Source organism: Xiphophorus hellerii, chromosome 14 (genome assembly GCF_003331165.1).
Source record: "Xiphophorus hellerii strain 12219 chromosome 14, Xiphophorus_hellerii-4.1, whole genome shotgun sequence".
Taxonomy (NCBI): Eukaryota; Metazoa; Chordata; class Actinopteri; order Cyprinodontiformes; family Poeciliidae; genus Xiphophorus; species Xiphophorus hellerii.
In genome coordinates this window covers 24,757,312-24,772,567 of record NC_045685.1, presented here as the reverse complement: position 1 = coordinate 24,772,567, position 15,256 = coordinate 24,757,312, and the positions used below count along the sequence as shown (strand labels likewise).

At 37.5% G+C, this 15,256-nt stretch overlaps 2 protein-coding genes across 5 annotated transcripts in view; one reads left to right on the top strand and one right to left on the bottom strand.

Annotated features, from left to right (window-relative positions):
- The window catches only part of LOC116733102 (gastrula zinc finger protein XlCGF57.1-like), a 366,755-nt gene that overhangs the window by 91,897 nt on the left and 259,602 nt on the right, over positions 1-15,256 (bottom strand). The window lies entirely within an intron of this gene.
- The window catches only part of LOC116733131 (butyrophilin-like protein 8), a 766,651-nt gene continuing 764,026 nt past the window's right edge, over positions 12,632-15,256 (top strand). Inside the window, exons 1-5 of one of the 4 annotated variants that reach the window (XM_032583898.1) lie at positions 12,632-12,762; positions 13,437-13,463; positions 13,962-14,017; positions 14,133-14,492; positions 14,623-15,197. In XM_032583898.1, the coding sequence (XP_032439789.1) occupies positions 13,963-14,017; positions 14,133-14,492; positions 14,623-14,855 (648 nt within the window). In that variant the 5' untranslated portion in view covers positions 12,632-12,762; positions 13,437-13,463; position 13,962 and the 3' untranslated portion in view covers positions 14,856-15,197. Of the gene's footprint in view, positions 12,763-13,436; positions 13,464-13,961; positions 14,018-14,129; positions 14,493-14,622; positions 15,198-15,256 lie in introns of those variants that run through there. The other 3 variants (XM_032583896.1, XM_032583897.1, XM_032583881.1) reach the window with 3 other exon arrangements.

The window sequence follows — 15,256 nt, the reverse complement described above, 5'->3', positions numbered from 1 at the left end:
GAATTCGCAACAGTTAATTACCACGAACTAAAAGCCAGATATGAAGGAAATGTTCTGACTCTAATGCAGCAGTTAGAAACATCTAAGCAGCATATACATAAAGAGATTAAAACTTATTCAGAGCAAATGATGAGTGTCCTGAAGATTATCACCGAGCTTAAAGCTGAGAAAGACAGTCTCCTAAAACAACTGACTGCTTTTCAACAACTTCCCTCCGGCTGTGAGCTTAACTCACAGCAGGAAAACATGGAAACTGATCATCAACACAAACACGAATTAGGACCTGAGAGACAAAAAGAACCAAACGAGAAAGACACTACCCCGGAAAACAAGGTTTCTGACACTGCGTCCTTGGATCAGGACCGTCTGACAGAGGAAACCCTGTCAGAAAACATTGATGTTCCTGATGCCTCTCCCAACCAGGTAAATGACTTTACGGAAAACATGCCGAGTAACTTAGAATCCATGGACGTGACGGACCGCTCTGTGGAAAATCTGTCACAGGAACCAGTGGGGGCAGTCGCCGAGGAAAAATCAGTGTGGAAGAAGATACGACACTGTTTGGGGCTCAGAAAACCACAAATGTTCAAGAAGAAAAGCAAGAAAGCCTCTGAGTCAAGCGACTAGGAAAAAATTTAATTTCTGAACCGTTTGCAACCCCAAAATATATTTCTTATTTTAGATCCCCCCCAAAAAAATGACCGTGGGTTTTTCTCCGGGTGCTCCGGTTTCCCACAGATTTCCAAAACCATATAAATTAGGGTTATTGACCAAAGTAAATTGTCCTCAAAAAAGGTAGTATTAATTTCTGGAAAATTTAATTTGCAAACGATTCAGATTGGAGAAACATTTGTGGTGAGAAAAGCAAGAAAACCTCTAAAACAAGCAACTAGTTAAAGAGTCCAGGTCAGTCCTGAACCATTTTCAAAACCCCAAATTACATTTTACATTTTAGACTAAAAAACAAAAAAGGACAACACGGTGATGCAGTGGTTAGTGCTGCATCTTCACAGAAAAGCGTTCTTCATTCTCAACCAGGCGCCTCTTTCTGTGGGAGTTTGTCTGTTCTCCCCGTGTTAGTGTGGGGTTTTCTCCGGGTGCTCCGGTTCCCCCCAGGATTTCAAAAATGATTTAAATTGGGGTTATTGACTAATGTACATTGTCCTCACAAAGGTAGTAATTTCTAGAAAATTGAATTTGCAAATGGTTCAGATTAGAGAAACATAGTGAGAGTTGCCCTCCACAGGTTGCTCTCCGCAGGTTGCTCTCCACAGGTTGCTCTCCATAGGTTGCCCTCCGCAGGTTGCCCTCTGCAGGTTGCCCTCCACAGGTTGCCCTCCACAGGTTGCTCTCCACAGGTTGCTCTCCACAGGTTGCTCTCCACAGGTTGCTTTCCACAGGTTGCCCTCCACAGGTTGCTCTCCACAGGTTGCTCTCCACAGGTTGCTTTCCACAGGTTGCCCTCCACAGGTTGCCCTCCACAGGTTGCTCTCCACAGGTTGCTCTCCACAGGTTGCTCTCCACAGGTTGCTCTTCCCCACCAGTTTCTAGATGCAGTCAAGGTTTTTTAATGGGATCCGTTTTAGTGGCCTTAGCATCTCGTCTCTGCTTTTTGCAGATGTGATGAGGTCCTATTGGCTTCATCAGTTGTGGGCAAATAATCTTTGTCGTAGGCCTAACAAGGCGAATGCCTGAACTGGAAAAGGAGGGGCCCTTGCTGTTGCTGTTGAGCCATGTTGCATTGCTTGATAGCTAGTTGTTGCCAGGAATAAACCCAGTCCTGTTTTTTTCCTTTGCAAAAGTTGTTCTCACTGTTGCTTTTGATATATTTTAAAGAAATGTTTATTGTCACAATAGAAGGAGCAAAGAGTCGGGGAGGAGACAACAGACCAGAGGCCAGCAGCAGGACCATGATGTAGGATCTTCTCTTACCTGAGAATAATTTGCTTAAGACGAGCAATTATTACAGACACACAATTACTTATCTTAGAGATACGTAATAATTTGCTTATTATCTTAGAGATAATTTATTTATCTCTAAGATAATAAGCAAATTATTACTTATTACAGATAATAATAAGCAAATTATTACTTATCTTAGAGATACGTAATAATTTGTTTATTATCTTAGAGATAATTCACTTATCTCTAAGATAAGCAAATTATAACTTATCTTAAATATCAGTGATAATTTGCTTATGCCCTAATTTCCACACGACTCACACAAACACAACCCTAATGCTCTTCATGTAAGTGGAGCACAAAATCAACACAATGCTTATGAGCCACACAAATGTGGACACGTTGTGTGTCTGACCCACACAAACACAAACACGCACAATGCAACACAGGCACACATATATATTCCTACATAGCTTATTTCTTACAAATGAAGTAAATCATAAAAATAGTCAAATAAACCCCAGCTAGTAGATATGAACGCTCCTCTTGCCGGTGCTCAGATTCTGTGTCTGTGACACCCAGAGGAGGTGAAATGATCCCATATGCCCCATTTATATTTTATTTGTAAATATTTCTGACAAAATGTAACTGTTGTTGCACCAATTATTACAGTAGTTTAATTTTTAGCTTCACCGCACAGTCACATTTAGATATAGAAAAATCCATATTGGAATATTGGAATATTCCAATGTTAGCTATTGGAACAGTTAGCAGGCCATGACGGCAACACTGTCTTTAGAAGACTGCTTGATACTGGATATTACGACATTTAATTTCTATTTACATTGAACTGAATTGTTGATTTGCTGATGCATATTGGAACATTAAATATTTGACCAATTCTGACATGTAGCAAGTCGTTACTGGACACTTTTGTTGTTCACACGTTGATTGATATGATTCCTTTGGAGCTGAACACAGTTCCCCGCCTGCTGCTGTTTACTCAGGATGATTTGCGTTCTCGGATCCTTTCTCAGGAATCATAAATGTTTATGCAGGAAATTACAACACCGTCTCTGTCCTGAATTTCAAATATAGAGGCAGAGGCGAAGGATGAGACAAAGTCAGTTTTGCTTCGTTCTTTTCATATTTTTTTCAGTCACTTAAGGAACCGCAAAACTAATTTTGTGGTAAAATTCTGCAGAATTCATGTGGTTTGTTTCTAAGTCAGATCAGGATAAAAAATTCAAGCTTATGATTTTTTACTAAGTGTCCAGATGAAAAGCTAACTGGGACTTAATGGCCAACATGGTGGAATACTTCAATAGAGGCTAAAAACACGTTAGATAAACTGAATGCAGTTGACATAAACTTCAACTCCATGATGATCAAAACATTTGTTTTTGTTTTTTTTTTACTGATAATAAAAGAGTTAAAAAACATTTTATTTTGTGATGTGATCTTCTATAAAGATCTTATTAGAAATAATTTCTTTACTTGATGTAGAAAAATCATATGATTGTTAGAGAATAAATTCTCAGAAGGATGCCGGAACGCCTTCTCTAACACGTAATTTCTCCTTTCATGGAGCCTAAACTGTATGAACGGACACTATTTAGTTTATGTACAACTAAATGCATTTTTTAAAAAACGCATTTAAAAAAAATTTTAGGATTTTTTTTTTTTTAGGATTTATTCATTTAGATTAAGAAACTTTTAAGAAAGTTTTAAGAAACTTTCTTAAAAAATCCTAAAATTAAGAAATTTTAGGATTTTTAGGATTGCAATACTTAAATCACACAATGTAATTTTACTTGTCTTTTAACAGAACACAATAACATAACATAGAGTTTATTATTAACATCACCAGCTTACCTGTAAATCAAAATATCTCTACTAGGAGTACAGCTACACAGCGCTCATAAACATCAGTGTTAGCGACCGTTATCTCTTCTTCTTCTTCTTGATGAAATTTATTGGCGGTTGGCAAAAAACGTTGGGTGAGCATTACCGCCACCAACTGGTAAGGAGTGTGGACCACATGACAACACAAACAAACAAAAAAAAAAACTATATCCTATTATATAACTTACTTTGTTTCAAAAAAATCAAATATAGCCTGATATCCTCTGCTTCCCGAGTCCTTTTGCAATAAATCAACAATATCAAATTTCATTTTCATATTACTAAGGTTTCTTATTAACGTTTCTCTGAAACAGATCATTCCTGCAACTTAAAATAACATGCTCCAATGTCTCATCTTCCCTGCAGTCACATTTCCCTGTCTGATGTTTCCCTATCAAAAATAGTGATCTATTTAGACCAGTGTGTCCAATCCTAAGTCGTGATGAGAAGAACCATGTTGGAATGTATATTGTAACTTTTTACTTTGTAAAATAGTCTAATGTTATTATATCAGGTTATAGTCTTTCAGGTTGAAACTCAGTTGTAAAGTTAAACACTGAATTATTATACATGTTTTAGAGTTTTAACAATATTATTAATGAGATTATTTACAATGTTCAACTTTCTTTAGTTGAATCAGGAATTATTAAGTCAAACTTGTCAATATGTCGTGAACAAATGAATAACCTGATCAGGTTTTCTGGGTCAATAGAACCCCAGCATGTTGTACTATTTTACCTTTGTATGGAAGCCCAGAAAGCCCAAATGAAAAAGATAAAATCATCTTATAACATGGGTATCAAACTCATTTTCATTAGGGCAATATCAAGATCATGAATGTCCTCAAAGTACTGACTGAATTGATAAAAGCATCAGTTTGCCTACAGACACGATGCATATTATTATCAACTTTTGCAGATGTGCCCAAAGCTGGATGGCAGAAAGACGATTCTTTGACCTGCCATCCATAGCTGCGCTGCTGCAGTATAAAGACTCTGTTAAAAAACTTTAACGGGAAATGTGGGTATTATTAAATTAGTGCAGTGCGCCACAGCAAAGGGGAAAATGACGCAGACCAACAGTTGAAGAACAACTCAAAAAGACTCATATTCTTTTCTTGTTCATCTATTGGCTATGCTAGATACAGACCCATTGTCATAGCAACTGACCGACAATAGCTTCACTAGTGTGTCAGAAATCAACACCAGAAAACGTGCAAACTATTCCCATACATGAAGTATTACATTTTCAGGCTTGATGTTTTATTTACGATTATTAATAAGTGGCTATCTGAACCCAGCAGTGGTTGATTAGCCAATTTAAACACCTGCACTACTGATGAACTGTCAGAGAGTTGCCTTTGTTTTTTAACAGAACCGGATACACCAAATTCCTCAGCACATCTACATGTTAAGGTTGTCAAAGTCAAGCTAGCATAACTAGCCTACTTCCTGCTCCCTTTCTCTAAATTAAAACTTTTTCCTGACCTGGTAATATATATATATATATATATATATTCCAAATCAGTTCCTTTCCATAAAAAACTTATGAAGCTTTAACAAAAACTGCAGGTGTGTGTCTGTGTTTGAATTCTTGGTTAAAACATGTTTGGTTTTCATTCAGTGGGTAGAAAATCCAGAGATTTTACTCAAGTTAGAAACATTTCAGAATAAAATTACTCAAGTAAAAATGATGGCGAAGTAATAAAAACTCCTAAAAGTACATTTGTTCTAAAAAGTTACTCAAGTTAATGTAACAAGTTACTATTCACTCTGATCACATGATAATTATAGAGGTGTAGTCATTTCAATATGGCGTCCAGGTGAAGAACAAAACGGAGGATTATAAAATGTTTCACTTAGACTGATCAGATCTGCAGACGCTTAATTAGTTTAGCTTAAAGTTTAAAAACTCATGCAGAAAATTGACGAGAATCTGGTAATTAGTTTTAGTTTAGTTTCAAACCGAAACATCTTTGTTAACTGGGCGTTTCTGTAATAATCGCTATTACACAGAAACGGACGTTTTTTCAGCAAACATGACGCATAGAGAAGAAAATATGCATATATACATAGTAAATATTTAATAATTAAAAGCTGAATGTAATGGTAAAAGCAGAATCAGCCAGAACCCAAAACGCAGCCACAACAAGAGGATGGTTAACCAAAAAGTTTTATTACTAAAGTAAATGGTGTAGAAGGGTGTGGTCACACTAGTGGGTCAAGGACGAGGAATCCACATGGGTCAGGAGTCCAGCCGGGGGAGGGGAGGGTGAATGGACAAGGGGAGATCTGTGGAGGTCTCAGGGGACAAACAGACGACAGGGACAAAATCCACCAACCAGAGGCTGAGTCGTGAAACGGTCCAGGGTCATGCAAGGGAGGGTCTCAGGCAGTGAAAATCCAGAATCCAGAAGGCAGGAGGCAGGGTCAGAGACAGGCAGGGTTCAGCAACAGGACTTTCAACAGCAGAAGGATTAGGCAAAAATCTGTGGTCAAAAACAGGCAGGATCAGAAACCAGAAAACGCTTTGAAACATGAGACACGGCTTGAAAGCTGTGACAGGGGCAACAGACGATCTCGCACTGAGCTGGTGACGAGCAGCTGTTTAAGTAGGAACCAGCTCAGTGCAGGTGAGGGCAATGAGCAATCAGCACAGCCAAGGCAGAGCTGAAGGGCTGGAATCATGACACTGAAATGACCTTTGCACAGAAATCTTCATGAAAAAAGCAGCGCAGTCACGTAATATAGGCCCGTATGCGCATTACGAAAATCAACACATGGCGAGAAATTCTGCTTTGTTTAATCTGTTTAGTCAAAACCTCTACAGAGTTTATACCATTATTATTAATATAAAGATATGTTATGTAATAAGAAAAGAGCGAAACAAACTTGAACAGAAACATGAAGAATTGTACTAATATTGCTGCTAAAACTTTGTTCCAACATCAACTAAACCTTCCTTTAATGTGTGAATTTTCTAAACTCTTTAAATCTGCAAACATGAATAAAAACTGACCGTTTCAGATCTTCTGTGTTGAAGATCAGAGAAGAAAAGGTTTTTTAACTTCCTGTTTCTGGGTAACATTGCGGAAACCATTGTTACGTCATCATTCTTCCTGTTTCTCTTAAAGGAGCCGTTAAACCACCTGTTTATTCCACGGAATCGGTTTCTGTAGCTGAATTATTTTCAATCATAACAAATTATTATACGTTGATTAAAAGCAACTTTCAGACAGTTTTCAGACAAGAAGAGCAAATAAACCAACAGAATGTTTCTAACCTACAGAACCATCTGTCGCCATTAGGGGGCAGGCTTAGTTTGACCTAGTTTGGTTCAGATAAATAAAAAAAAATCAATAAAGCTGATCTTAAATAACATACAGAACTTTATTAGATACAAAGCCAACAGAATGCAGAATGTCTGTCTTGTAGTCAGTAGTAAATACAACATGTAAAAATGTCTAAATATAACAGTAACAACAAACAACAAACAGTATTTTATTAATTTAAAGATAAACAATATTTTCCCTGTTTACTGACAGTTTCAGAAGTTTGACCTACAGCACAAATAAAGAGCAGATTGACTCATAATTAGACATTAAAGTGGAAACAAGTAAACAGAGTGAGAGATTCACTGAGGCTCATTAAATACACAAAGATGAACAAAAACACATTGAATCAAAAATATAAACTTACCCAAAACTAAGTTTAAAGAAACAAGCTTGGATACTTTGAAGAAATAACAGTTCTCTAATGAAACCTCAATATATACATTTATAACTTTTCTACAAACAATGACCCAAAACACACTGATTATGAGATCTATGATGAAAAAGCAAAAACACACAGGTCAAAATTACAAGACTGTTTAAATATATTTGTGAAATAATAAATTAGAGCTCTAATTAACCATTTCCATAAAAAATTATAAATGGCTTGTACATGTATGGCTCTTTATCAAGTCCAGATGATTCCAAAATGCTTCACACTGCATTCAGCCATTCATCCATTCACACATTCACACACTGATGGTGACAAATACTGGATAATAGCCACTGTAACACGGGGGAAGGACGTGGCCCTAAAGCCAATAACATCAAGTAGCCTAGGATCTCCCAGTTAAAAGTACTCAGGTAGATCTGGCTTAAAATGATGAAACAGAAATAGTATACAAAATATATTTTACTTGCATATAAATAACCCAGGACAACACTAGAAGCAATCTGAGACTTAAACAAAAACAACTGCAAACCAAATTAGTAGCAACACAAATTAATGACACAAAATAATATTAAACAAAAGAAAAACAAATCTCACAATGCGTCAACCCAGTCCTATAAAGCTGTGCCCAATCAGCTAATTCATAAAATAAAAAAAAGAAATATGAACTGTGTTCTTGTCCTGCAGTGTTTGTGCTACAACTCCAGCTCTAGAGGACGACCTATTAGCCAATTAACTGAGAGCATCTAAAAAATGCACCTTGGTGAGAGCATAATATGCAACAGCAGCAATCTGTAATACCCAAAAATGACAATAAAGTGTCTGCTCACAATAATAAAGCCATATAAGGTAAAATGAAAGACTAGTATCTTAATCAGACACACAAATGGGCACATTCAGACACTGCAGTGAAAATCCACTGAAATGCATCTTAAAAGCTGCAGAAAACACGTCAGAAAAATCAGTAGCAACAATCTAAAAAGCGACCCGACATTACACAGAACCAGCCACAGGTGACATCAAACATCCATTCACCCTACCAGCAGCACAAATATCCAGGGTCCAAATCCTGGTGCAGCAGCCAGACGAGCACGGCACCAGCGCTCATCCGACAGATCCAACTGCACACCACAATGGACCCGACTCTCATAGCTTGCTGGGCACACCCAGTGCCTATACACACTGATGAGCCCAACAACGCTGCCACACGGAAGCGAAGGTGGGGAAACGGGGCATTGATGTAGTCAAGGGCCAGAAACAGGTGGGAATTTACAGCCATTTCATGTAAACACTGTTCTCAACTAATATACCACCCAGTTACACCACAGCTGCCCTGGAGCAATTTGGCAGAGGCAAGGCTACTATGGACCGGAGCCACTGGCAGGTGAAGCGTCTTGTCCAAGGACATTAAGAAAGAGGCAGATTGAAGCAGCAACATGTTAATTTCAGGACAAACTCCTACCACTGTTGTCACCATTGGTCCCTCCAAAACAATATTTTAAACACATAAAGTGAAACAGAATAAATTAATCTGAGTAACAGAATAACAGATCATTGTTTCTGGTTGTTGTCCAGAAATCATTTGAAATGATTTAAAACATGAATCTGAAGCAAAACAATAAACGGCTCAAAGTCATAATTATTACAATCTAATAAGTCAAACAGAACAAGTTCAAACAAATCTGTTCTTTGTCAAAAAGTTTGGTTTCTTTTCTCCTTTTCTTGATAAACCAAATAATCAATATTATTATTAGAACCATTAGAGCTGCTGTCAGTCCCAGACTGAGGAAGATGATGATCCTTCCTCATCTCTCTGGTTCTGGAGTCAAAGTTGGTCTCTGAGTTTGGATCTGATCAGCAGCTGCTGAGAGAGAAATCAGAAATATTTATTGATATTTGATAAAAACTGAGATCCAGGAGGATTCATGTAGAAGATGAAGATGTTGGTTCGTCAACATCTTCATTAACTATTAGAGAAAAAATATATTTATCAGAATTTTTCTTCTCACCAGTAACGTTGAGTCGACATCTTCCAGAGTTGAATCCATCTTCAGTTTTCACGTCACACAGATACAGACCAGAGTCTTCAGTCCTCAGTCTGGACACATGGAGTCTGATTCGTCCTTCTCTGAGGACGTCTTTGTCAATCTGGACTCGTCCTGAAAACTGTTCATGCTGAGAATCTGGAATCTCAACTCCTTCATGGACCTGATACAGAACTGATTCTTTATGAGGAGCCAACAAGCAGCAGTAGATGAACAGATTCTTCCAGGATCCCTGAGTCTTGGTGGTGAAGGTCCACTCCAGAGTGATGCTGTGGTTCTCCTCTGCCTGATAGCTGCTCTGTGTCACATTCACTACAAATGTTGCTGCTGAGGAGACAGAGAGGGAAAGAGAGGAGCAGACACACTGAGAACTGGAACATGGGAGTCTTTCAGCTCCATCTAGAGAGCTTTCTGTCACAAAGACAAGATGGAGACTGACCACAGAGACATGAGCTGAGGATGAGGAGCAGCAGGATCCTGGAGATCATCTTCATCCTGAGAGAGGAAGAGGAGGAGAGGCAGCAGAACATCAGGAACATCATCACTAACAATACAAGGAACAACTGGACTCATAACAACTCAGTCTGACCTTTGACCTCAGCTCCTTCATATGGAAACTCCTGAACTTTCTGATTCAAATATGTTTTAACTATGCTATGGCAAAATAAGTAAAAAAATAAAATAAAATTAAAACTGTGACACTGCCACTTTGTGGCCATAAATAAATACAGCAGCAGGTTTCTGGTCTGTGATGCTGCGAACATTTAAATCTGATTCCAGGTTCAACTTCCTGTGATGTCAGAGCAGAAAGTTTTAATTTAGTTTATTTTTATTGAGGTTAAATCCATCTGTCAGGATTCAGGAGGTGAATTATCAATCTGAACACCTGCAGGAGTTTGAGATTTTATTCTTTCTCTATTAAAGACAAAGTTACTGTCATGTTGGTGTCGAGTTTTCTAACCCACATGCAGAAACACTCCAGAGACAGGAAATACAATAGTGTGATTTATTTACAGTGAACTCAAACAAAAGGAATTAGGATCCCAGTTCGTCTGGCAGATCTCAGGGCAACTAGGGGAGGACAGAGATGATTAGTCAGGACCCAGGAAATTTGACGTTTGGTGGAGGTTGAGGATATACCTGTTCGGGGGGGAGTATTGAACCGGGAGAGGACCTTGAGGGTCTAGAGGCTGGTCAGCGGGTTGAGGGTCGAAATCAGAGGCGGCGGCGGCGGAGGACGGACAGGTAAGGCTCAAGGCGGTGAGGATTCCGTCTCGAGGGCGACTGATGACCAGATAGCTCCAGACCAGGGTAGCTGGGAACAGAGAGACAAGAAGGGTCAGAATCTGGGGGACAAATCCTGGTAGAAGTAGCTCAAGGTAAGCCGGTACCATTACAGGCTAACACTCTGGCAGAGAAGTGTCAGCATCCTCCTCCATTTATATGCCTCCAAATGAGTAGATGGAGGACAGGTGTGCGGACGCCGACTCACGCCCTCAGAAGGTCTCCGGCTCCCTCTGGTGGAGAAAAGCTGACAAACCTCAGGATCCCGACAGTTACCAACTAAAGCTGAACAATAATTCACTGATTCTGTGAGCACAAGATCTGCAAAACGTCCATAAATTGAAAAACATTTATTTAAGGTTTAATTATTTAATTCAATTTGTCAAAAATAGATAAATAAATAAAAAGATTCAGCAGTATAATAAAAAAAATCTCAAATTAATTAAATGCCTCACAGTTGCTGTTTGGGTGAATATTATCAGCCAAAACCTCCAAAGAAATGAAAACTTTCTCTGATTAGTTGTGATGTGAAGATTGAATCCTCTGATATTTAAACCAGCTGGTTTTAGTGACAGCAGATCAACAACAACATGAAACCAAACTGAAATCCTGACAGAGGAGAGACTGAAGGAGGAAACGACAGAAACAGACGATGAACAGACAGACGGACGGATCTGTTCTCCTGTCATCTAAAGTCCAACAGTCTGATGGAATCAGGTTCTGTTCTGCTTCCTCCTGACGACCCAGAGACTCTGATCTCTACCAGAACCACATTCAGAACCAGAGTCAGTAAAACAGGAAAAGAGTTTCAGTAAAGGAATTCTCTTACACAAAGAGAGTTTCAGAAAGAGAAGTGATGAATAGAAACAGTTCCTCTTCTCCTTTGTTGAGGTTGCTAGTAAAGTCGGTCAGAGCTGAGTTCTCTTTTTGTTGCATAAACTTTGTTTACTCACTTAATGTCATTGGGAACAAAACCACCCTGTGGTGAAAACATGAGGGGAAGTGTATCGTCTCCCAAACCTCATGATAAATGTTTCATCTGTAGGTTAGAGATTCACAAGCCTTTAATGTAAAACCAAAAGTTAGATAATATTGTTTCTTATTTATTTTTTTGGTTGTATTACTTTCAGCATAAAATAGAAATACCAAAGTATTAACTTTTCCTGGTTATAATGTCAGAGAGAGAATTTCATCACATATATGGATGATTTAACTCTGGTTGTCACTAATAGATCTATAGATCTACAGATTAACTGTGTGAACAGTCTACTTTTTATGTTAACATGAAAGTGAATTATTTATTTTAATTGGAGAAATGAGAGAAAACTGTATTTTTCTGCTACAAACAGATGCAATAAATATATTTGGTCAGCAAACATGAAAACATGGAGGATCTGAATGAACTCATTCAGTTCAATGAATCAGAAAAACTGATTCCTCTGAGAATCAACAGATCAACTGATCTCTGTGAGAAAGAAATCTGTTAAATAAAACAACAACTAGAGCAAACATCTGGTTTATAGCAGCAGATCTACTGATTCTAGATCTATAAACCTCTGGAATAGATTTTATTGAACTGAAGTGAATCAAACTGATTCTAATCAGAATCCAGATTCAGTTTTCAATGATCAGAGAATTTCTAAAAATTAGATAAAACTCAGGTTTAACCTTAAAATTTTAAACATTTATCAACACAACATGTTAGGAAACAGGAACAAGCTGGTGGTGATTTTATGGGACAAGTTGGTTTTGCAGGGGACTGAGAGCAAAAACATCAAGAACTGAAACTGTAGAGCAGCAGCGTGTTTTCGGACCTTCCCGTTTTAACATTGCAACATGGATCATACTATAACAAAATGGCTCTACAAACTCTGAGAAACAATGAAAACAATCCAACCAGATAAGTAAGTATATATTAGTTTGGTTTACATTTGTTTAGACTTCAGTTCAGTCAATAGTTACTAGTTATCAATAGTTATATTGATATTTTTGTATATTTGCCTGTTAACTAAGACAATAACATAAGTAATAAATGTTAATGTATCTGTGAACAGATCAATAAATCAGTGGAATCAAAGTGATTTTAATCTACAACAAATTATTTTCATTCCTGTTTCATTCTTGAATTGTAAAATGTTCAAGTGCTGGACTAATTAATAAAAAATAAATTAATATTTAGTCTAATCTCATTGATTTAATCCAGAGATCTCTGAATTTTGAAGATGTTTGGACTTAAAATCTCAACAGATCAGATAAATATGTTTTATTTGATCAAATGTGAGTTTTTAATCTGTTTGAGGTTCTTCTGTTTAAAGAAAGTTTCAGAAAAACAAATCTGTGTCTGGTTGTTGAAAACTAAAGATCTAAACAACTTTTCTTTCTAAATTAAACTAAAGTCAAACTTGGTAAACTTGGTGTTTGGTCTTTATTTAGATTAAATACATTTTCTTTCTTAATACAGATGATTATTCTATTGTTGTGTTAGAAAAAAAAACTAATCTTAGTCCATCAACCGTTTAATGTGAAAGTCGTGTCATTGTGTCAGAATAAAAGCCTTAAACCTGTTTTTCCTCCACAGGATTCAAATTTCAGTCACAACTTAAAGGTAAATCAGCTGATTTTCTGTCTCCTTTAGTTTTTAAAATCATAAACACTAAGAGTCCACACAAATATGATCAACACTTTATCTCAGTAAAGTTTGAATAATGAATTTAAGCTGCTCGTCATAAATGGTCAGAAATGCAGGTTAAATGTAAATACTGGTGAGGAGCTGTAGTTCTTCTAGTTCTCCAGCAGGTGGAGCCATTTCTCTGCTTCACTTTGTTTTTCTTTTTCCCATCAGCAGGAAATGATGACAAACATCTGATATCCTGACTGAACTAATTCAGTAAATTAGAGATTAAACAGACGAGATACCAGAACAGTTTGATGCAGATTATTTATCATGTGAAACTCAGTGAAAGTTTATTGATTTAACATGTGGGAATATTTTAGATTGCAAGAAGGAAATCCATAATTCACTGTTATGAGTCCAGTTGTTCCTTGTATTGTTAGTGATGATGTTCCTGATGTTCTGCTGCCTCTCCTCCTCTTCCTCTCTCAGGATGAAGATGATCTCCAGGATCCTGCTGCTCCTCATCCTCAGCTCATGTCTCTGTGGTCAGTCTCCATCTTGTCTTTGTGACAGAAAGCTCTCTAGATGGAGCTGAAAGACTCCCATGTTCCAGTTCTCAGTGTGTCTGCTCCTCTCTTTCCCTCTCTGTCTCCTCAGCAGCAACATTTGTAGTGAATGTGACACAGAGCAGCTATCAGGCAGAGGAGAACCACAGCATCACTCTGGAGTGGACCTTCACCACCAAGACTCAGGGAACCTGGAGGGAACTGTTCATCTACTGCAGCTTGTTAAGTCATGGAAAAGAACTGGTTTTCTATCAGGTCCATAATGGAGTTGAGTTTCCAGAGTCTCAGCATAAACAGTTTTCAGGACGAGTCCAGATTGACAAAGACGTCCTCACAGAAGGACGAATCAGACTCCATGTGTCCAGACTGAGGACTGAAGACTCTGGTCTGTATCTGTGTGACGTGAAAACTGAAGATGGATTCAACTCTGGAAGATGTCGACTCAACGTTACTGGTGAGAAGAAATATTTTTCTCAGATAAAATCCTGAGACCTGAGTTGTTGAATTTCTTCATCTTCTACATGAATCCTCCTGGATCTCAGTTTTCATCAAATATTAATAAATATTTCTGATTTCTCTCCCAGCAGCTGCTGATCAGATCCAAACTCAGAGACCAACTTTGACTCCAGAACCAGAAGAACAAGGATGGATCCACATCTTTATCTGTCTGGGACCGATAACAGCTCTAATGATTCTAATAATAATGTTGATTATTTGTTTTAGGAAGGAAAGAAAGAATCATTTTGAATCAAGTGTAGATGAGAAAAAACCCAACAAATATAACGGGTTTGTTTGCTATAGTTTAGTTTATAACTAATTTTGCCACCACAGAAAAATATCAGATTTGTTTCAATCTATTCTGATTAACATGTTAGATCATCATGAATGAATGTATTGTTATAATGATGACATTGAGTCATTTATTGTTATTGATTTAGAAAGGAAATACAACAAAACAACAAACCAAAGGAAAGAGCAAGAGAAGAAAAATAATCTAATAATGTTGATCTAAAAGTATAAAAACTGTAGCGGCTAAAATCCTATTTTTATTCTACTGGTTGCTGTTCCTGAAAGGCTTTGGTTTTACGTGTCCTCAGTTAAGATTTATCATGTCGATATTTAGTTTGACTTATAATAAAGTCATTTATTAACAGAACAATGTCCATTGTTTTACTGCTTCCATTTAGATACACATAAATTTGACATTAATCTGAACCA